Raw genomic sequence first — 24,547 nt, 5'->3', positions numbered from 1 at the left:
TTTAGTCTCTGTAGGGGATATTTAAGAGTACTTACAGATTGGTCTAGAAGTTTGTCAGGGGCGCTCCATATAGCGAATATGGTATTTGAATAATTAAGCTTATCAAGATTGTGATTTGCATATTACATCTCACTGACGTTCCTATTCTTGAAAGAAATACAATAAACGTTCAGAGTGTCCGAGGTTATCTTATTACAATGTAACATTGAAATCGACATTTCTGGTGGGCTTAATGCTTCTGAATATTTGCAATGATATGACATCAGTAAAATTCTTTGAAATCAAGTGAAACATGCCGCGTTACCAGCCTGGTACACCAATGTTCATGACTCAGACACCTCCCACCCCCAGACCGCTTCCGTGGGCTAGTGGTAGAGTGTCCCCAGGTCCGGGGTTCAATCCCTGGCCGCGTCATACCAAAAAACATTAAAAGATGGTACTTGTCTTTACCCTGTCTGGCGCTTGGCATTAAGGGGCTAAAACAAGGACTGGTTGTCTCGGAGTCAGTATACTGTGTCTGAGTGGGGTATTCATGTTAAACTGCGGCATGGTATCTCAGTGAACTAGCTCGATAAATCGGCATCAGTCCAGACTAGTGCAAGCAGCCACACAAACACACACAAGAACACGCATGTCGTTATATAAGTGCAATAATCTTGGACGTGACGTTTAACCCCATTTCACCTCACCTCACCCCCCCCTCACCCCCATCCCCCCAAAAAAATTACTGAGTGTCCCCAGGACAGGTAAAGTGATAGAACTGGTTAAATCCCCCCTCCCAGCTATGCCGATCAAGTCGAGCAAGTGGACTGGCAGAGGTTTGAGTCAACAGGGGCTGCACATGCATCATGTATGCCATAGCATATTTTGGATGCTTCGGCTTGGTTTCCCAACACTATTGGTGAGATTGTCATATTTCCCCTAACAAAGAGACACTTGTCAGCTAGGTTTCAGGCAAACATGACATGTGTTGTATTGTGCTTTGTTACCAGGCAAATACCTTGTTGAAATGGAACACGTGAAATCGGTAATTTCTGTCATCAGCTGTTCCGGACAGTCTGATGGTTTTGTTGAAACAGTCCAATCCTTGACAACAATGTGTCAATAGGTGGGTTTTGGCCATTTTTACAGTTGCATTTTTGATCAGTGGTTATTAAGTTATTGCCATATATGATCTAAAACAGCTGCCCACATCTTAGGGTTTAAAAGGTAAGACATTGGTCCTAAACACTAAAAGGAAGATTTGTTTTCTATAACCAGCTGTCACTTGGAAAGGACCTGTTTTGTTGTTTACAGTATATCACTTCTTTCTTAATTTTCAGACATTTTTTACTTAACTGATAATTTTTGTTGCTAAATATTTCATCTTCTTTTGAGTCTTATAAAATCACAGAACACAAATAATAATTTGTTTTTAGAAAATGAGATGACCACTCCTACAAACACATACGGTAATAATTTTTTGTGGCCTAACCACAGTTCGCAGCCTGAAGAACGTGTGCACTGTGAATTGGAGGCCAAAATGTCCTTTTGAGTGGTAACCATGTTCTAGGTGTCAGTGTTTTTAGAAGTATGTTTTCTTTGATTATCTTCATATACAGTCAAGCCCTGTGGGCTCGAGCTCCTTGGGAATAGAGAAGTAGTTTAACTGATACAGGGTTCGACAGCCTTATTACCATCTTCCCGAGGCAAGAGAGAGAACTGACTTTAAAAGTCCAGTTTCCACCCTTGCCGAACTAGGCTTGAATTACTGGGCTCGACCGTTGCACCCCCAGTGGCTATTACCAATTATGTCCCTTCTAAGCTTCTCCTATGGACCAATCAGATTCCACCTCTCGTATCACTTGCGTTTGCTTCACATTAAAAGGTGGCGCCCAGTCAAGACGATCTGATCGATAATCAAGATCTATATTGTGATAAAACGGGTCTTACATCGCGAAGTGCATCAAATCACGTGAGCACCTTTATTAAAAACATGAAAGGATTTGGAAAATATCTGCTGACAACGAATTGGCGATGCACATGCTTTGCAAATCCTGCAATCGATCAAAATCTGCACGACAGTTTACGAACCAGATTTCAATTTCATTGCGCGATTTTGATTGGACTATGCATAGACTCGTTAGCCCAGACAAAACGTAACTCCGTAATACCAGCCTAGTTGGGCAAGGGTGGAAACTGGACTTTTATAGTCAGTTAACTCCTTTGCCTCGGGAAGATGCCTTATTACTGACAACAGAGAGCAGGCGTACCACATCATGAATGTTTTATAAATAACATTAATTTAAGAAGAAATATAAACAGAAGCATTTGTCAAAGGTTTTTATATGTGATACAAATTGTGCGAAATTGTGTTTTTTTTATATTTTGAGTTTGACTTATCAGGGTAAGTTTGAATGTTGTCCAGTTCAAAGCTTTCAAGTTAAAATAATGATAAAATATAACAAGAGTTTGATCGGACCAGACTGTAAGTTTAACACAGCTGGGGATTTGACACACCTGTGTGCATGACAGTGGGTTTAATAGAACTCATGGATACTTCGAGCCACGTTTTTGAGGGCACTATTTGTCATTATTTATGTGAGTTCTGTGACCATGTGATATATGCTAAGTTTTTCTCTCTATTTGCAGGTCTAGTGACACATCAGGTTTATGTTCAAAGTGTTATAAAGGTAAGTGAAATCAGTGAAAGTGTGCTTTTGATAAACCATGCTCAGTGGGATTTGTTTCATATCCTAACGTGACTTCGGAAAATACATGATTCTGATTGGTCAATCAGAGGTTTCAAATTACAGTAACCACCCCTGATTGAAACAGGTGATTTGATGGCTACATCGCCATGAAAGCTAATATAAAGTACTTCTTTCTCAATCGTTGTAGGCATTTTGAAATAATGATGAGACAAAAATTAATTGTAAGGGTCCCTGCAGGCAATAGGAGGTACTGTAAAGTACTAAAATGGTATAATGTACCTTTGTTTTGATAATTGCATTAGAGCCTCGAATGAAGGAATGGTCATGTGGACAGTGCCCTTGTTAGAAGGATAAAATGACACAGACGTAGCCGCTCTTAATGCTCAATTGCTGGTACTATGAATACTATCGTGCAAACCTCGGTTTTTCTGCATCCAATCTTAACCTTGGATGCGTAATGGTCGCACGTTTGTGCGCCCCTTAAAATGCTGTAACAATATATTTGGCAATGTTATGAACAGAAAACATCATAGAAATTGACTGAGAGAGTGTATTTCAAATGGGACAAAAGATTGCTTGAAATTAGGTACTTCTAACTTTCCAACGGTGGGGTCTTATCATGCTGCTGCATTATGTTCAGAAGAGCTGGCGATTAATTTTATCATGGTAGAATGGAGATGGATATATTGTGTTTTTAATGCAGATATAATAGAGCTGTTTACGTTGTGTAGATTTGATGAAGATACAGCTGAATTTGCCTTCTGCTGTGGTTCTACATTGAAACAATGTGATATTTAAAGAATACAGTACTGTTCATGTAGAGATTCAGGGCTAGCGGTTGATGATGTAAAACACAGATTCTTAGTTGGAATATAAAGGGTAGTTTAGGGAATTTGTGGGACATTTCTCCAGGTGTATGGGTGTATGGGTTGGTGGCAGATAGGAGTGGGTGGTTAGTCAAGTTTTATTGAAAATTACTTCTTCATTCCTTTTTCAGTTATCTTTAGTTTTCTTGTTTAGGTTTGCTGACCCGTGAAGATCCGGGGTAGAATAGATCTTCAGCAGTGACTATGCTAGTCGTAAGAGGCGACTAACTGGATCGGTCGATCAGGCTCGCTGACTTGGTTGATGCATGTCATCGTATCCCAAATGCATGGATTGATGCTATTTATATGAATCACTGGATTGTCTGGTGCAGACGCGATTATTTACAGACCACCATATAGCTGGAATATTGCTGAGTGCCGCGTTAGACAACAGACAATACAGTACATATAGTCCTGCTAATATTCCAGCAATATGACGGGAGACTGTAAATACAGTAAACTTTGTTATAACGAACACGCTTATAACGAACTGACGGATATAACGAAATGTGTTTCGATCCCGTCCATTTGCTGTACAAATGCTGTATAAATGCTGTATATATGCTTTTAACGAATTACGGTTATAAAAAGCTAAAACTAGTGTTCCCTTTGAGTTCATTATAACAGTAGTTTACTGTAATTGAGTGTGGACCACTTAATCCTGTGATTGACATCATGACCATACTGTCCATGTATGGTGACTCGTCAACCATTGTCACCGAGTCTGACCACCGGATTCATTTGGTCGCCTCTTGTGACAAACTGAGGACCTGTCCTAACCTGAAATCTCCAGTGGTCTTCACTTGAAACTGAGGGGTTTCTTTGTGAAAAATTAATATACTGAAAACGGAATTGTTCGCATCCTTTAGGAACAATGGTATTATAAGCACTTATAACCTCTAAATTTGGGTTTAAATCACTTTAAGCTTCAATTAAATTCCTGAGAATGGCATGGTTGTTCAATATGTCATTCATCAGATGCCATTTATACACAATACATTGTTTCAAGAGGGTCATCGGTGTAAATATTGCGTGGAAACACAGCAATCCAACTGCCCCGGTGCATCAAGGGTTATAGGAGAAGCGATGTCCCCATAGCTTTGCCGGTATGTCCTCAAGGATGGGAGATGAGTGCAGTCAAGCAGGCAGCACAGACAGGCTACAGACAACTATAAGTGCCTACACTTGCTTACAGTCTCCTATACATTATTAAGCCAGCACTTAACACTCACTGTAACACAATACAACCAAAATTACCAAGTCAACATTATCAAACATTTGTAGATTTTTGAAGCAACTTTTTGGAAGTAGTGAGTTTATTGATATGGTGGCATACCTCACAACTAAAAGGCTACAGAGTCAGTCTAGCCTAATGTTTAGTAGAGAGATAGAGGCAGACATTCGCCTAGCTGGAAGGCCGGCCAGCCTGCCTGCCTGCCTGCCTGCCTGCCTGCCTGGCATTGTGTTTAGTCAGTGGCATTGCTATCTGTGTCACGTTGTCAAGTCTAACCTCAATCTTTCTAGCATGCAGGGCCCTAAGATCTGGCTAAATTTAGTCCCCACCTTGGGGGGACATCCACTTTATTGTCAGGCCACTGGAAATGTATTCACTCACCATGCTAGCTTGCTTTCCAGCTCATTCCTTCTAGCAAGCTGCATAGAATTTGCAAGCATTCATTTTGATGATTTGATACTGGAGCGAAGGAACACATTCCTCATCTAGCGGGGTCAATTTGATCAGGGAAACTTGCAGACAGGGGTCTCCCCTGTAATACCAGGGCCTGTTGCTCTAGACTCAAGATAAACACTTTCCTACTTAGATAGTTGCAGTACAGTGCAGCTGGACAGGAACAAGCCATCAAAAGGTTTAGCATGTTTAATATGGGATTTATTGTATATATTTTATTAATGGAGTTTCTGTGTGCCTAACATGACATGATGAAAAAATAAACGAATTGGATAATTATTAAGTAGAATAAGTAATGTCTGGAGCTGAATTTCTGTCCATAAACATGCACTGATAATTGTGAGTTTCCGCCACAATGGAACGACAGTATCAAATGGTTATCTGGTAACCATGGTAATATGTTTGATTTATCGTTCATCAAATATTGTCAAATGCTTTAATCAGCTGTTAATCATAAGGATAAATAGTAAATTACTGACTTCTCGGGAATCTGTGTAATTATGCAATTACTATGTGTGCGTAGGAGATCACAAGGATTACTAGATAGCTATTTAATGTTTGAATTGAACCAAAGTCCTTATTGATTAGAAATTATGTAACTAATCCACTGGCTACTGTGTAAACCTATTGTAATTGTGCATTGAATGAAATATGTATTTAGCCTGGATTAGACAATCGTTTGGGATGACTTAACACACTACAGTATTGCTATCTGTAAGGGGTGTTTAATCCATTGTGGGCACAGGTGGCCCAGACATCTAAGGCGTCACATTTCACTAGAAAGAGATGCATCCAGGAGGCTTACCAGAGATCTGAATGTGGGTTCGATGATTCTCAAACTGCACTAGAAATTAACGATTGGAAGAAACAAATGAATGTCAACAGCAGGCCATGTTATCATCCTTACTGGGTAATACTTGGTCATTTTTAGGAAAACCCCACTTATTAAGATATTTCTAGTGTATATTTCATATTTAAAGACAAATAATGTGATCAATACTGACATGAACAGTTTCCAAGCTGCTTGTCCATGGACAGCTGTTTCTATGAAAAGTGTCAAGTTCTGTGAAATGATCAGCAATTGAAATTGAGGTTGGAACATTTTTCAGAACAGTGAAGATGTGTATATTGTGTTATCTCGCCAACTGGATGTGGCAGGTGGTGGTTCTGGTTGTTGGGTAGCCTGGTAATCAAAACTTGCGCTCGTCATACGAGTGGCCAGGATTTGATTCTCCCCATGGGTACAGTGTATCCGTGTTTCTCGGCAAAAATGAATCAAAATTGTAGACTGCATGTTAACATGGTTACATATTGCTGATGCATGTCATCGTATCCCAATTGCGGGGATCGATGCTCATGATATTAACCACTGGATTGTCTGGTCCAGACTCGATTATTTACAGACCACCGTCCTATAGCTGGGATGTTGCTGAGTGCAGCGTAGAACAAGCCAACCAACCAACCAATATAATACTGACATTTTTATTCTGATAAGAAATACGCAAAAGATTAGCAGTTCATTTTCTTTAATCTAACATTAAAATCCCATCTAACTTAGGGTACTGCTTCAGAACATGTGCAGTGATATGTATCAGTTAAATTTATGGGAAAGGAGCTTGCCAGCCTGGGACAACCATGTTCATGCCGTGGAATTATTACTGTGAGTCCCTTTTACTTAAAAACAGTGAGTGAGTCGGGTTTAACGCCGCTTTTAACAGTATTCCAGTTATATCACGGCGTGTCAGCTTAATGTGGGGGGAAAGCCCGAAGTGATGCCGGTCTTAGACGTTTACCACTTCGGTGAAACCCAAGAGCATGGGTATGGTGCTGACAAACCTAGAAACCAGGATTCGAACCCACAATCATAGGTTTCTGGGGTGCCCAAGGGACGCAACTCTGCACAGCAAATTGCAACGCCTTAGACGACTGGGCCACCCTTGCCCCCACTTAAAAACAGATACACCCAGGTGAGGTACGTCCTTGTTTCAACAGGGTCACTTTTCCCACCAGCCTGAAGCCTGTGTTTGGAGTAACTGGCTGCCACATAACATCTACTGAAAATGTGTGGCTGTTGCATTACTGTGGTGAAAGGTTCCAGATGCTCGCACCTGATGTTGCTGTGGTCACTAGGCCAGGTGGAAAGTGCAGTTGTACGATACAGATACATCTGTTGCCTAGATATTGCCACCAGTGTCAGGCAGGAAGTTCATGGCGTGTGTTGCGGCATATTGCCTGCCAGGAAGTACATCTGACCATCATCATCATCCGTATTAAGCTTATTCATCAGCTGCAGTATTCCACTACCTGGATGATATAGGGCCTCTTAGATTCATGGATAGGATACATATACCTGTTGTTTAGCTTGGTATTAACATATTTTTACATGAACAGTTGGTGATTTAGGGGACAACAGAACTATCCCCTTGGTGAGAGCATGTGCAGGTCCAAGGTTAGCTCATTGGTATACAAAACATGGGGCTACTGTTGGGTCTCATCGGGGTCAGAATAGATGCATATTGAATACAGTAGTTTGTGGAATATCGTTTGCACGTTTTTTTCTAAAACATACAGCTGTGCTGAGGTGGGGGAGGAATATGTGCCTTCATTGAGTTTTGATGTTTTTCACTTTAACACCATGAACACAGGACATTACCATGAGCTTGTCAAATCCGTCACAGAAATCCTCAAAGTTTAAGGATATTCTAGGAGGCCAGTGATGTTCAAATAACGAGAGTGACGTGTGTAAGTTTGAAGCTTCTGTTGATCTGTGGTTACGTGGGCACTCTTATATGTCACCAGTCTATATCAAACCTGTGTATCAAAGGTGACAATTCCCAAGGTATTCAGCATTCCCTTTTTGTACATGCACTGCATATAGCCACTATTTCAGAAAGTCACATTAATTTTCACTTCCATCTCAATAAACCCATTTCTGGTGCCCCCCGCCATGATATTTCTGGAATATTGCCAAAGGCTGCGTAAAACCATACTCACTCACTCACTCAATTGTCAGAGCCTAACTCACTGCAAAACACCCCACCTCACATAATATTCCCTAAAGAACCTACAGACATTGTGTTATGAAATACACCATATGCATAGTCCTATGAATCATTCAAACTTAACATCACACCCATCAACAGTTCATGTCCGCAGATTCCTTGAACAGGTTAGAGAAATATGAAACCGTAATAAGTAATAACGTAATAACGTAATAAGTGCCCCGCTCAAATAAGCGCCCAAGGCTATATATTTACTAATATATTGGCTAGTGAACAATCCCAATTAGCACCCCTTCCAATTGATCAATGTACACAAGACTTATTTATTCGTATATAATATGTGTGTTATATGCATTCTTAATTATGGGAAATTAAATTCTGGAATAATATATCTGTCGTATATAAACATTTCAGGCTGTCAGCATAAACCACGAAATTTACGATTTTCCAACTCTGTTGTTTTTCATCAAAATAATATTCTAATAAGACCACCCTATTTCTAATTTTGAAAGCGCCCTGGGCCCATATTATGTTGAATAGGTATTAATTAAAAACAATATACATCCCACCCAACATTTTTTCAGATTTTGATGATGTGCTAATTATAAATTTAGTGTGACCACAGCTAAATTTTTATATTTCCTTGTACATGTTTTATGTATTCAAGTCGTCAAATCCAGCTCAACTCTACAGCCTGCCGATTCCTTCTGTTGTTGACACAGGAAATGATTGATATATGGACAGATGTTGGTGTTTGTCCAGAACAATCATATCTGCATTATAATGAAACGCAACTGCATCAAGTTAAGGTATTACCATACATCTATCGCTGCTGGTGAAGTGAGACCAGTATACGATTCCACACTTTGAATAATACATTTTGGAAACACATATTTTGTTACGGTTCCACGAGGTCAATGGTTTAGTGTAGAGTTTTTTTGTTTAAGACATTCCATAATGTTTGAATTAGGTGAATTGTTTTACTGAAAGTAATTAAGAGGTATTTGTCCCAAAAAGTGATAGTTTTGTGGTATATTCAGTTATAAAACATAAAAACCAATTGGTAGGACCAGTCGTTGGTGTTTTTTATAATATGCTTACTTGGTTACAGATCTGCAGACCCTAAATTTGATAATTATGGATTAAAATATTGTTTTATACACATAAAATCTGTGAATATATTTCACTGAAGAATCATGATTCATGATAGTGTCACTGTTATATTATTAGACCACCTCTGTGGTCTAATGGTAGAGCGTCCGCCTGGAGAGCGGAAGGTCCGGGGTTTGATCCCCATCCGCGTCATACCAAAAGACGGTACAGTTAAAAGATGGTACTTGTTGTTACCCTATCTGGCGCTCGGCATTACGGGGGTAAAACAAAGACTGGTCGGCTCGGAGTTGGTATACTGTGTCTGAGTGGGGTATTCATGTTAAACTGCGGCATGGGATCTCAGTGTGCTAGCACTATAAATCGGCATCAGTCCGGACTAGTACAAGCAGCCACACACACACACACAGCCACACACACAAACATACACGTGCATGCACGTTGCTATATAAGTGCAATAATCTTGGACGCGACATTAAACCCCATTTCACCTCACCTCACTATTATATTAACAGAAATGATACTTTTAACGTAAATGGTATTAAAAGAGGGTACATGTGTAATAATTGTCACCATGCTTACTGTTCTGGAATTTAATGCCAATGATGGTACTAAAACTGGTTGTGTAGTTAATTTGTTTATACCACAGCAACTATACTAGTTAGTGACCAAAAATTGTTTTGCAATCTTTTTTCGACAACTGACATGTGTTTTTGAGAGAAAAAATGTGCAAACCAAGTAAAAACAAAGGCCTTATTAATCTATGTGTGATAAGTGAATCATGAAACATTACTCGGCTGTAGGAAGATGGCATGGAGGTGAGCAGCTGTAGACAGGATCCAGCCACATGGATCAATCTTCCTGCTCTATTCCTTCAGCTCACCACCAGATCACTTACCATTGATTGTGGCCATCCAGCCTCACGTGAGTGTCCCACCTCCTGAACCCAATGTCATTTACTGACTGAGGCATGGACAGTGTTATAATGACTTCAGCAAACAGTGACCACCGCAACAATGTATCTGACAATCTATCATGATGCATGGGAACTGTTCCCATGGGGTCCACTTCTATGACTGTATATACCTGTGTTGGTTTGCTGGGCAACTGTATCCTGAGAGTCTAGGAGTGTTTGAACAACCTGTTACCCCCTTTCCAATCTGACACACACGACTTCCTCCCCCACCCCTTTCCTGATTTTGTATGCGGCTTGAAAGGTGTGCAGTATCTTGACAGTTTATTAAGGCCTCTGTCAACACTGCCTTAGCCTGCCAGCAGTGACTGTGATCAATAGAAAGGCAGACGTTGTACTGGAAGGGGAGAGCAGCCTTGCTTTAATCCCACAACCACTGGTGTCTGGTTATGCTCTTCAGTAGGTAGGTATTCCATATGAAGGCTGGGACTGATATTCAAAGTTGTTTCATTGTTTTATTACAGCTATTACCTAGTCCTAGGTGACTCACCCAGCCTCTCTATACTACTCAAAAGAAATTAAAGAACACTGATTCTTTCATTTACTATAGTTAAATGCATGACAGATTAACTATAGTAGGAAACATGTTCTTTACTTCTTTTGAGTGGTATGTATGTTACGAATTGGAAGTGAAGAAAACTTCAATTTAATCGTACAACCAGGGAGCACGGGTGGCCCAGTCGTCTAAGGCACTGCGATTTGCTGTGCAGAGTTGCGTCCCTTGGGCATGCCAGAAACCTATGATTGTGGGTTCGAATCCCGGTTTGCCCCGATTATGTTTCTAGGTTTGTCAGCACCATACCCACGCTCTTGGGTTTCACCAAAGTGGTAAACGTAGACCTGCATCACTTCGGGCTTTCCTCCCACATTAAGCTGACATGCTGCGATATGTTTGGAATGACGTTAAAAGCAACGTTAAACCCAACCCAACTCACTTATCACTCATTTATCGTACAACCAGAATTGTTAACATGGCTAAGGACTGACTGATATTCAAATGTCGATTAGAATGTTTTCATCACAGCTGACTATACACAGCCCTGTGTGATTCGTGTTTGTTAGGTAAATGCGGCCATGTTTGGTTAATGAACATTTTCTAGGTGTGTGTGAATGAATATTGGTCCATAACTCTCAGGAGACCAGGTAAACTGTGAGTTGAGTCTGGAGAGGAAGTGTTAAACATGCCAGTGTTTGTTGCTAGATGTTTGGTTACTGTTACTGTAGTCAGACTTTTGAGAAATAGTTTCAGCAATTTCTCTTTGCAATTAGTTCAGTCTTGAATGCAGATATCTTCATCTTGGTGACTTTAAATGAATTGCAACTATTTGAGATGTTTTATAAGATAAATGATGTATTGATGCAAAACATGATGTGGCAAATCTGTTTTGGATATATACTCTTGGTTATGCAAGTTACCGTCTGTCTATTGTGTTTATATATTGATATTATATATTGACATTATATATTGACATATTACTCGACCAGTGAAGATCCGGGGTAGAATAGGTCTTCAGCAACCCATGCTTGCCATAAAAGGCAACTATGCTTGTCGTAAGAGGCGATTAAAGGGATCGGGTGGTCAGGCTCGCTGATTTGGTTTGAAGCATGTCATCAATCCCAATTACGGTGATCGATGCTCATGATATGGATCACTGGATGGTCTGGTCCAGACTCAATTATTTACAGGCCATCATATAGCTGGAATATTGCTGAGTGCGCCGTAAAACAACAAACAAACCAACAAACCAACATATTACTCATGACATGTATATCCTGGATGTAACATGTAGAAAATAATCTGAAATATACAAGGAATTGCAGATTCTTTGTCCCACATATATTAATTTCGCGAGCCTTGGCCATGAACTTTCATCATTGTCATAAGGGACTAATAATCCTGAATTCCAAGTTGCGACAAGGTTTTCCTATACATAATGCAAGTCGAGACATCATCTCAGGCAATCTGTTGGAACGATGTGTCATACAAATGACATTATTTAATTATTTGCGACAATGTGTTGATATGACAGCGAAACTATGAGAATGATGCAGCAATTACCATGAAACATCCCATCAGTACGAAGCAGAGAGGATGATGCTCAGTTAGAATAACCTAGAATGACTGCACCAATAACCTTTGCCTATGGGTAATATAACAATGGTATGCACTACAGCTTGGACGAGTCCAAATTTACTACCCAGGGTACCCATTCCCTATTACCCGACCCTACCCGCTGTAGGTCTCAAGAGGTAGGTACAAACTGTCAGATTGGGAAAAATTTGTCAGTAGCTCTGGTAAAATGTGTTTCGATACACGTATGAAACGATCTGGTGTATACGCTAAGGTTGACTGACGTTTTATTTTTATTCAAACATATAAACGTCAGAAGGAATGGGCGTAGTAGTCAGGAGCAAATGCGAACATTAGTGACTTGTAGTTAAAAAATAAAGTTTTAGATACTTTTTGTCATTAAACAATATATGACGTAACTAACCACGGGTCCGGGTAGTCCTATGGGTACCCCGGTCCTACTCAGTACCCATCCGACCCGAGTACCTGAGTTACCCGTTACAGCCCTAGTATGCATTATGGTGACCATGGTGACTGCTTGATGTTCATGATAACAACCCTAGACTTTGTCTTGATTGGTGACATGCATGGAAATTTTGAACTTTAACGGAAACAATTTCATCTTTCAGATTTGAGAAAGCCAAGTGTTCCCCAACCAAGCTCTGCTTTACGAAGCACAATGGATTCCACTCCCCACTCCTCACGGACAAATCCAGAGAACCTATCAAAAAAGAACTCTAAATCAGAAGAGCTTCAAATACCAAATGGAGAGAATCCAAAAGACTTGTCAAATTTCAAAGGAAATGTGTGTGACAAGCATAGTGACTCAACTGGTAGTTGTACGGCACAGTGTGAACTTTCCTCAGACAAAAAGTCACCGTCAGAGTGCACGTCCCCACAGAAATGTGAGGCAAAACATACCGCTCAGGAAGGACAGGAGTCCAGTTCCAGTCAGTCCAGCTCTGATGTATCACTGGAAGCCAATAGGGGTACTAAAAGGTACAGAAATAGCATTTGATATCCTTCTGGAGTATTTTACCTGAAATGATGTCAATAGATGATACATTGATTGGGTGTCATGATTCACCAATGTATTGATGTATCACATATTCACATCTGTCAATGTGTACTTTACACCTGTGATACATGATACCATTACCCAATAATATACATTCATGTATTGATTCATCATCGGTTTTCAAAATGTAATATTTCAAAATATTTCATTGAACTAGCCTTTCTATAATGAAACAAAAAACTAAAATTGATTGCATTATGCCATTAGCATGGTCAGAACGAGTCCAAACTTATCCTGTCTTGCAATTTAAACATGAACTGGTTATTAGCATCAACCTATTGACAGCTGGGCCACGTGAAGAATTTCAAGCAAAAACAGCTGAAGTTGGGAATCTCTGTACATATTGAATCTTGACTCATATGGGAGCACAGTTGGCCCAGTCATCTAAGGCACCACGATTCACTGTGCAGAGTTGTGTCCCTTGGGCACACCAGAAACCTATGATTGTGGGTTCGAATCCCGGTTGGCCTCGATTATGTTTCTAGGTTTGTCAGCATCATACTCGTGCTCGTAGGTTTCACCAAAGTGGTAAACGTCTTGAGACCTGCATCACTTCAGGCTTACCTCCTCCTGACACGCCGTGATATAACTGGAATACTGTTAAAACCGGCGTTAAACCCAACCCACTCACTCACTCATGACTCATATATTGCAATGTGCATCTACTTTAGATAGGCGTATAGCGACACCGTTATGATTGCTGTTTTAAGTTTATTTTCAGTCATGATCTGTTTGTAGTGTGTCATCATGCATCATTGTTGTTTGTATTTCAGGACACAAAATGCAATATGGCTGCCAGGGCAGCCATTTTGGATAACAAATTTCTGGCCATTTGTTTATCAATTTTGCAGGAAACTGGTTGATAGTTAGCCTCTGGATAGGATGTAACATACTGGTATATCCTTGTGAATTTTAGTCCTTGATTTGACTGTTGCACTTTAACCCAGGAGTAAAACAATACAGAGATTATGTGTATTATATACATTGCAACAATATATATATCAGTATTCTGTTATATTTAATTAGCAACATAGTCATAAATGTATTTGGGACAACAGTGTGATAACCCTTGAAAGAAATTTGAAATTTGGCATTATTTTTAAATATCTTTATAGCCAAACCCAATATGTTCTTATCTTTTTTTCATTGCATACCCTAGTTGAACATGTACTCAAAACGACAGTTACCTAACTGATTTATGAGGTTGACCTACAATGTCCATATCTTTGATAGCTTGCATTCCAGATGCGATATAGCATAACAGAAAAGGGTCATTGACATGCATATATAAGTGGCTGTTTATGATGCTCCTAGATATTTGTTGCTGAATTTTATGTTTTGTGAATGATATAATATGTAACTTATATTTTGCAGAGATAACAGTGTTTTATCAGATGATTCAGAGTCATCGCCCAAAAAGCCAAACATGGTCCAGAAAAATAAGAAGAGGTGTTACAAGTGTAGCTGCAAGCTGGAGCTGGCACAGAGAGCTATTGGGAGATGTAGATGCGGTAATGCACATTTTAAAGTTTTATTCTTTTTGTGTTAGGCTTAAAAACTAAAAGAATTGGTTCTCAGGCAATGACTTTTCAAAATTTAGTGCGGTGCAGGCAGGTGTTTTTTTTTGTTTTTGTTTTTTATAGTTCTGTTGTTTTTTTTGGCTTGTTCAGACTAGCTTGTAACCAAATAAACAGTTATGATCCATCAGCCTGGGAAAGGGCCTTCCTACATAAACAAGCATACAAACTCGTATTGCCGCCATGACCATAACACAAGTTGTGCTGTAAAGCAGTGCATGTAAAGGGAAGTAACTGTGTGCTATATGGGATCACATTTTTTAAGAATAAGGATTAATTTTTTGTAAATGGAAATAGAAACGTGGCTGCTTGTACTAGTCTGGACTAATGCCGAGCTTATAGTGCTAGCTCACTGAGACACCATGCCGCAGTTTAACATAACATACACTCAGACACAGTAGACTGACTCCGAGCCGACCAGTCCTTGTTTTAGCCCTTTAATGCCGAGGGCCTGACAGGGTAACAACAAGTACCATCTTTTAACGTCTTTTGGTATGACGCAGCTGGGTGATCGACACAGCTTGGCTTATGCTCTCCATGTGGTCACTTTACCACTAGACCACAGAGGCGGTCTTTGTCTTAAGAAGTGACTTTATGAAATGGGTGATTGATAGACTGGCATTTTACCTCGATGACTTGGATCGTTGGTCTTGGCATGAATTACTTGTCTAGTCCAGACATTTACAGGCCGCCATCATTTAACTCAATATTGAGTGTGGCGTTATAAGCAGACATACAAATAATGATAGATCACTCTGTATATATATATACCGTATTTGACGTAATAAGCGCCCAGGGCACTCTCAAAATTAGAAATAGGGGGCTCTTATTAGAATATTATTTTGGTGAAAAAAAAACAGAGTTGAAAGATAAATTTCGTTGTTTATGCCGACTGCCTGAAATGTTTATATACGACAGATATATATTTTTGCAGAATTTAATTGCCCATAATAACGGTGCATATAACACACGAGTGAGTATTATACGCGAATAAATAAGTCTTGTGTACATTGATCAATCGGAAGGGGTGCTAATTGGGATTGTTTACTTGCCAATATATTAGCAAATATCGCCGTGGGCGCTTATTAGAGCGGGGCGCTTATTACGTCGAATACGGTATATAGATATTTAACAATCTTTGTAAGTTCACCTTTCACAACAAATTATATTTTATTTAAAAGATATGGAAATGGTGTTTGCAAAAACTAAATGAAGTTTTGGATTGTTTCATGTGTTTGTGAATCATCAGGTACATGATGAATTTGATATAAAAATTGATATAATATTAAGTGATTAATACCAATCAAGTTATCCCTAAGGCACAATTCAAGTATTTTAGGTCAATATATTTTATCTGTTTAGGAGTGTCTGTAGGCGTTGACATTTTGCATACAAGTACATATTTAGATGTTAAAATTGATTTGTTCATGGATGGGGTAATAGCCTTTTGGACAAGGCATTCATTTGTCACGGCTTACGGCTGGGTACAATATGCGTTGTCTAAAATAATAAATGTGGCCTAAAAACACGGCTTGCTCACTCACTCATCATTTGATTAAAATGTGTTTTTTTGTTTTTTTCAGGACTTGTATTTTGCCCCCTGCACAGATTGCCTGAACTTCATGAATGTGAGTTTGACCATAAAGAAGAAGGCCGTGAGAAAGCACGTGAAAAAATGGTTAAGCCAACACGCCATCTTGGAACATCCTTCAGGCGCCTCGAGTCCGATTCTTGAGGTGGTGTCTGTTTAGGAAGTGGGAGTATCAATGCAAATACAAACTCAGCTCCTTCATAATAGATTTGTACCACTGACAAAGTTGTGTGAGGGGATGCCCCTCTCTCATTCTGTGGTCAGTACATGATTGTACAGAAGACATATTTCAAGACATAATGATTGTGCATGTGTCTTCAATTCATTTCTCATTGGATTTTATACTTGTGCTGGACATTGGTTTGTAGATATGATGTGTTGTCTTGATTGGCCATTGATTAGCCAATCAAATTTGTTAATGCAGTTAGTCTTGAATTTTCATAGACCAATCAGATGTGGCTTTACTGTCACTGGTTCTTTTAGGCAATCAGTGCAACTCTATCAATATTTGGTTTCTATATTCTGAAGCTGTTTGTTTTGGTGACCAAGTGTTGGACATGGTGTGAATTATGCACACGATACCATTGCGTAGTCTCCTTATCATTGACCTGATTTCATAATAAAATCAACATCACATAGACATTGGTCATTCATTCAATGGTACCAATCAAATTCTTCAATTATTTGATGTCTAAAAGTGCAGAAATACTTGAGAGAAGGAAAAAAATTGTTTTATGATTTAGAATAAAAATGTAGATATATAAGAAATGATTTATCAAACTTTTTACTGAATTTATTGCTGATTGCTTCTGAAACTATCCTCCAACTTATGTACTGCTTGTCAAATCCTTTTTTCAGTTTTGTTGTCTAGTAACTATTGAAAGAATAGGTTAACTTTCATTAAATGTCACTGGGGATTTTGATCAAGATTAATAGCAACTGTCATTTGTATATTTTTTCAAGTATGGTTAAGGGTCTATTCTTCCTGAAATAATTAAGATTGTGAATTGTGTTATTTTATGAATCCTATGTTATTTAGTGTTTAATGATCAGAGTTCAAAATTAAGCATGTGGTCAATTGATACTTCAAGATGTTCAAGATTTCGGGTGATTAGATTCAAATACTATAGGAGCAAAGGTAGCCAGTATCGCAGTGAATTGTTAACACTGCTGATCCTAATTTCTTCCTGCTCTCAAGTATTGGTGTATAGATAGCAGCAGCGTGCACTACATCCAAGTGAGTGGTGGAGTAGACGTGTGAGATGTGTTGATTGTGGAAGCCTGCAGCTGGTCTGTGTACAAACGGACACCACTAATGTATTGTATCTACCTCTGTGCAGCCTTGCAGGCTGTTGTTGTATAATGTACATGCTGCTTTTAAGCTGCCTAGCAAGGGCCAATGTGTTTTCATGTAACTAAGCATTGCATCATTGTGGTCCTGCTTTAAGTTCCATGGAATTGCCTGCAGTTGCCGCCACCGCCGCCACACTTGGTTTCAAAATCACAAGTGTTAAGATTTTTGGGGACTAGATTTTCATAGAACGTTTTTTTACATATTTATTATTTATGTCAAAGGTCATGGTCACTTCAGGAGTTCTTGTACTATAACAACATAACATAAAAAAAATACTGTTTTTTACTGATACATCATGTTAAGGGGGATGTCTCAAACTGATTTGATTTCTGATGACTCTGTAAAAAGTTACGGGTGAGATGTGTTTATGTATAATTTAATTCTTTGAGATATGTCTTTTCGGCAACAAGCCCTTTCCAAGTCATTTACCTATATTGAATAACTTGTGAAACTTTGTAGGTAATGAAGGTGAAGGTCAAAGAGAAAAACTAGACTTTCTCAATGTTTGGCTGTGTAATAATAATTAAAATGGAAGTATCATTTATGTTCTTGTATATTTACTTTGAAAGTACTAGTGTTGAAATGTATTCGGTAACAGGCAAACTGTGTCTTTCACACATAATGTAGGTCACCGACTTTTTGACCTACTTTTTCGAAATTTGCTAACTAGAAGAAATTCTTCCTCATACATTAACAAAACTCAAGTCATTAGTGGTAGATATGACGCGATGATGTGTCAAACTGAAGACGTTTTACTTGGGTATGTTTTCTTTATAGAAATGCAAATTTGGTGTCAGTCTAGGTAGAAGGGCCTTGGGTCTGCCTCTGACTTAGTTGATAATGGATTTTGAAAAATAAAGATACTAAATAAATATTTTAGTCACATATATATATCAACTTCTTGTTATTGGTATAGTTTTCAGATAAGCAACACATTCACCTGGAGGAAATATTTTTTGTTTTTATTCAAACAAAATTTGATGATTATTCAGATTGTCCTGATTTCGTCAAATCCATCTCCATGAACTGTGGGGTACTATAAATACCTATTTGTCCGTTAAATATTGTTTTTAAGTTTTGATTTGTCAGTATGGCTGATGGTAAATCAGCAGCCAATGATGTACTATGTGTGTGGCAGCATGCACCAAGCTTTTTATGTTCACACATTTGTCAGTTACACTTATTTCTTCTGAACCGTGGTGTTACCTGGACTATATGTTGTTGAAACCTAGGCCATCACAATTAATTGTTAGTTTTTGTCCTTCCCTGACAAACTTTCTGATCCATCCTACCTCATTTGATTCCATTGTTTACCGTAATTAGTATCAATTTGTTTCAGGAAAATAGAATGGAAAAGACTAACACTGCCATCCTGTTCCCAACGTTCACATTTCAGAAAATGGGGATTAAAACTAAGAACTGATTTGTGATGGCCTATCCATCTGGTATTATCTCCCTGAGAATTTTACACTTAAGGATGTTCGCTGGTCTTGACTAATCTAAATTTCAATCAGAAAATGGAAGTGTACATTTCTATTGCACTATGTACACTTACCATATTCGACATAATAAGCGCCGAGGGTGCTCTCAAAATTAGAAATAGGGGGTTCTTTTTTGAATATTATTTTGGTGAAAAACAACAGAGTTTAAAGATCGTAAATTTTGGGGTTTATCCCGATAGCCTGAAATGTTTATGTACGACAGATATATTTTTCCAGAATTTAATTTCCCATAATTAAGGATGCGTATTATTCTCGTATCATACATGAATAAATAAGTCTTATGTACATTTATTAATAGGAATGGGTGCTTATTTGGATTGTTCAATAGCCAATATATAAGCAAATATGGCCGTGGGCGCTTATTACGTCGAATACGGTATACCTACCAGGCCAAATTCACACTTTATGGAGGTATGTAGGCAAATCATTCTCTGTTAACAGTTTGCGTGACAGTGAATAATGTTATCTATTTTTAAAACATGTTTTAACACAATGAGGAAACATTAAGAACACAAAACGTCACAAAACCGTTATTATACAGTGACATTGTTTAAATTACTTTGTAGCCCTGCTCCCATTGACTTTTGATGTGAGCAATACACAACCTGTTGTTAAATGGGAATCAATTCTTTCTTTTTGATATAATGATTATTGTTTCATTCAGACTTACATATGACTCCTGTTTCACGATTGAGCTGTGAACACAAAACCTACTAGCGGACATCCTTATCACGGAGTACGTGTGTTTGAATCTGAATCTTGAAGTATGAATATATTTGTTTATAGGGATGTCACGATTCACCGCTTGTACCGATGCATCGGTAGATAATTCTCACGATATGATACGATACGAGATACATGTAAATTTATAGCGATACGAAATTTTATTGAAATCAGTATCCATTTGTTCGCGTATCGATTGATTTTTCTTTTCGAATCGAAATGTCATGATATTTCCTGATTTAGACACATACGAAAACTTGTTAGTGTCTAAACTTGTTTGAATAAACAGAATCAACCTTTTCTAAGTATTATTATTTTACAAAATAATCTTCTGATAGTGATTAGAACACATAATTGTGAATGTGATATGTAATTAAAAAGTTTGCTTCTAAATTTACGCATAAAAAGTTGGTATTGCTGTATCGAGATACACATCGTATCTAGACTTCAAAATCGAGATACGTATCGTATCGTGAGGTATCGTGACACCCCTATTTGTTTAACATAATCCTTATATTGTCTTCTGAGTACAGTAATAGATAAGTGTGCAATGATCTGGAGTTCCGTGTTTCTGGCTGTAACTTGATCACAGATAACCCAAATTGTCATACAGACGTGGGGTGGTCAGGTAGCCTAGTGGTTAAAGCGTTCGCTGGTCATGCAGAAGACCCGGGTTCGATTCCCGACATGGGTACAATGTGTGAAGCCTATTTCAGGTGTCCCCCCGCTGTGATATTGCTGGAATATTGCTAAAAGCGGCGTAAAACCATACTCACTCACTCACTCATACAGACGTGGGGAAGAACCATGTATTTTCAGTAAGGTAATTATTAATATCAAAATGACAATGAGTTGCCCATCATGACAAAAAACATACACAACTCACAAAGTATTTTCCCACCAAGAAGCAAAAGGTGTATCAGTTTGAGATAAAAATGTTTGGATGGATTTCATGTAAGTTAGGTATCGTTAACTACTCACAAATAGTTAAAGATCACCAAATTCTTTCATATTACCATGGGTAATCTGTCATAATGACTCAAGTAATATGAAAGAATCGGGTGACCCTCAACATTTTTTTAGTAGTATTTGTATAGTTGACCCGTTTATCATCCTGAAAATGTCATGGATACCGTAGCTATTCCATTTACAGTGTATTACATTACAAAGTATATTTTCATAGTATTGTTTGGGTACATTTGTTTAGCTGTCATCTGATTCAAGAAAATTATGAAGCATCACATTCATTGCTTAAGTTATATACACATACATGTTTGGGAAATTATCTTATTTTAATTTTTCAATAATTTTAGTTTCACTCAAAAAATTAAGTTTATTAAGTAAGCTGACTGATCAGTGATAAAGTTTCAATTATAAAATGAATAAAACTTTGTAAGATGAAAATATTAGTGTATCAACATGATATTCATCTTTCAAAGACATTTGACACTTTACCACAAATCAATGAAATCTCAGGTTTCCTATTGTACTGATGAATATTGAACATGTTGATGCGATATAATGCCAGGCATACAGAGTTGTCTCCCCTTTATTCACCCACACTATCAGGAGTTATCATCTGGTTAAAACAAGGTTTCAATAAGATATTGTCTTTTAAATGAGATAGGGATATTCTGTTTATATTTGTAGATTTACATGTTGATTAGTTTGTAGACAAATAGAATTATTTATTACCTGGAGTAGTGTTCCTTTGTTATGGCTATTCAGTCAGAAATGATTTTGTTTACAAATATTTAAAGAATCTTCATTTGTAAACTTTGCAGAGAATATACAAAATTTATTTAACTATTGATGTCTTGATAGTAGGAGACAATGATACATTGTACTCAGTGTTGGAAAAAGTGCTGTGAAATTGATATTCCATTTGCCGAAAGAACATAAAAAACATTAGCTCGTCCTTGTGTCATTTCAAGTATGGATGGGAATAAGTCCTTGCATTGTGACAGGAGGTTGATAGGAAACTATGGAATTTAATAATGCAGGCAAGATAAATATACAAAATCCATCTCGTTAGGCAAATACTCAACATTAATCTAGTGTGTTTAACTGGTATGAAATAATATTTTTGAGACTCCGATATTACTATGATATACTGCAGCTTAAATCCGATATTTTAAGTGCAGCATCATGTCATGATGCAAGTTATGTTTCTGTTCAATCAACTTGGAACAGGTCAGTATAGTGGAATGATTATTGTAAATGCTGTAATTATCAAATTTGTCAAATTAGCTGTGTATATGTGATTGTGTTATGGAAGGATCCTGGCTGCTTCATGGCAGTCAGCTGTTCACACATAATTAGCATCCACAGAAGTACTTCCATGTCCATGGGAGAAGGGGGCGATTATCAGGCTACACCGAGATATCTCACCCTTAGACTGCATAATGTTTCTTCCAACTGATTCTCAAAATGTCATCTTGTCAAAGGGCGATTCGCTTAAATGTTTCTATCTTTAAAAAATTGGTTTTACAAACATCTTTATTAATTTGAGGTTTTACAAAACAAAGTTAGTTTGATATCCTTAACTGCTGTGAATAGACAGCACCTTCTACATTTTTTGTATTCTAAAAAAGTCTGCATGAAAAAGGCTGAATGAACCACTTGGTAACAGTGTACATGTAGGTGTGTAATACACTGCTCAATAGAAGTTAAGAACACCTTATGACATGACTCTAGTTAATCTGTGAAAGCCATTGCAGATTCACTTTCGTCATTTTAAAACGTTGGGTATTCTTTTAGTTCTTATGAGTAGTATACTTTGAAGGGTACTACATTCTTAGTCATCTGGATTTTGTTGTCTGATTTTACAAAAATCGGATATCAAGTGTACCATTCAAATTTTTGTTATTTATAGATAATACCTATATTGAAATTGCATATCACACCTGCGATATGCAACTAGATTGTCTTGTTTGATTTTCAGTGCTTCCATCCCTGTAGCTCTTTTAGTAGTGAAGCACTTAAGATTTTAGTGAAAATCTGATGCATGCTGGTACAGAGATTATTTTTGTTTCAATACCTGCTCAAGAGATTTCCCTAGACCATGTTATTTTTAGAAGTTAATTTACATATTACATAAGGATTAAGCGGTATGAAATTACGATGACTGCACTTGTAATTAAGATTGATAGGATGTAAATTTGTTTCTTGTATCTTTGTGTTACTTTGTGTTTATCTTGTACTATGTTGTTCAATAGAGTGACACTTTTGATAGGGATTATTTAAAGAATGTGGTCTTACTCTACAATCATCTCGACAGGAGCTGTGTTTATCTGGGGAAATCTCAAGTGGGACAGTTAACATCATCAATTGGCAATAACCATTCTGTACCTCATTGTCTAGGTTTAGGATAATGATTATAACATCAATAAATGACACCAGTATAATACCACATTGCATCTTTGATTATTTTGGGTTTCGAGTGGAGGTGGTTTGATCCAAGGTCGCACACAGCAATGTTTTGGATATAGGCGCCTTTGAAAATAAAACTTTTCACATCTAAGACACCTTATCAGTAAATACCTTTTAACTGTTGATGGTCTAGCTGAAACATTACAACTTTTGTAGGCATTTTCTGAGGATTCTCATCTGTGAAACCCACAGCTAGCAAAGACCAACACGCCATTACCAAGTGTCATCCCTCTGAGCAGTCAGGGGTAGAAATGTCCAAAGTTTGTTTGTTGTTTTACGCTGCACTCAGCAATATTCCAGCTATGTGATGGCAGTCTGTAAATAATCGATTCTGGAACAGACAATCCAGTGATTGACATCATGAGCATCGATCCATGCAATTGAGATACGATGACATGTATCAACCAAGTCAGCGAGCCTGACCATCCGATTCCATTAGTCGCCTCTTACAAGCATAGTCGCCTTTTGCGGCAAGCATGTGTTGCTGAAGACCTATTCTACCCCGGATCTTCACGGGTCAGGTCCCAAGTAACCTAACCTTGTCAAAAGCATGGAAAAAATAGGATTAGATTGTCCGGCTGTGGGACTTTGCTGATTGAGTTTCATGATGCTTATGCTTTCTCTTGTTTGCCTGCAGGATATACAGGCCCCAGCATTTACAACATTCACTAACTTGTGTAGGAATTACCTATTATAGCAACTTGTGTTTGTCTCAAGCCAGGCCAGCCCAAAGACAGAGGTTGTACCCTGCTTTTAGTAATATTCCACCAGAAGTGAGTGAGTTGGGTTTAACGCGGCTTTTAACAGTATTCTAATCATATCACGGCGTGTCTGCTTAATGTGGGAGGAAAGCCTGAAGTGATGCAGGTACCAGACGTTTACCACTTT

At 38.2% G+C, this 24,547-nt stretch overlaps 1 protein-coding gene across 1 annotated transcript in view; it reads left to right on the top strand.

The window, feature by feature from the left end:
• Window positions 1-23,633, top strand: part of LOC139442371 (AN1-type zinc finger protein 3 homolog) — a 36,108-nt gene extending 12,475 nt beyond the window's left edge. Inside the window, exons 2-5 of the mRNA XM_071223172.1 lie at window positions 2,632-2,672; window positions 13,032-13,401; window positions 14,855-14,991; window positions 16,641-23,633. Coding sequence (XP_071079273.1) covers window positions 2,632-2,672; window positions 13,032-13,401; window positions 14,855-14,991; window positions 16,641-16,792 — 700 coding nt within the window. The 3' untranslated portion in view covers window positions 16,793-23,633. The remainder of the gene's footprint in view (window positions 1-2,631; window positions 2,673-13,031; window positions 13,402-14,854; window positions 14,992-16,640) is intronic.
• The last annotated feature ends 914 nt before the right edge of the window (window positions 23,634-24,547 follow it).

This window comes from Haliotis cracherodii, unplaced genomic scaffold (assembly GCF_022045235.1).
Source record: "Haliotis cracherodii isolate W230 unplaced genomic scaffold, xgHalCrac1.p SCAF_5, whole genome shotgun sequence".
NCBI classification, from domain to species: Eukaryota; Metazoa; Mollusca; class Gastropoda; order Lepetellida; family Haliotidae; genus Haliotis; species Haliotis cracherodii.
The sequence above is the reverse complement of the archived record's forward strand: the minus strand, read 5'-3'. Positions and strand labels throughout refer to the sequence as shown.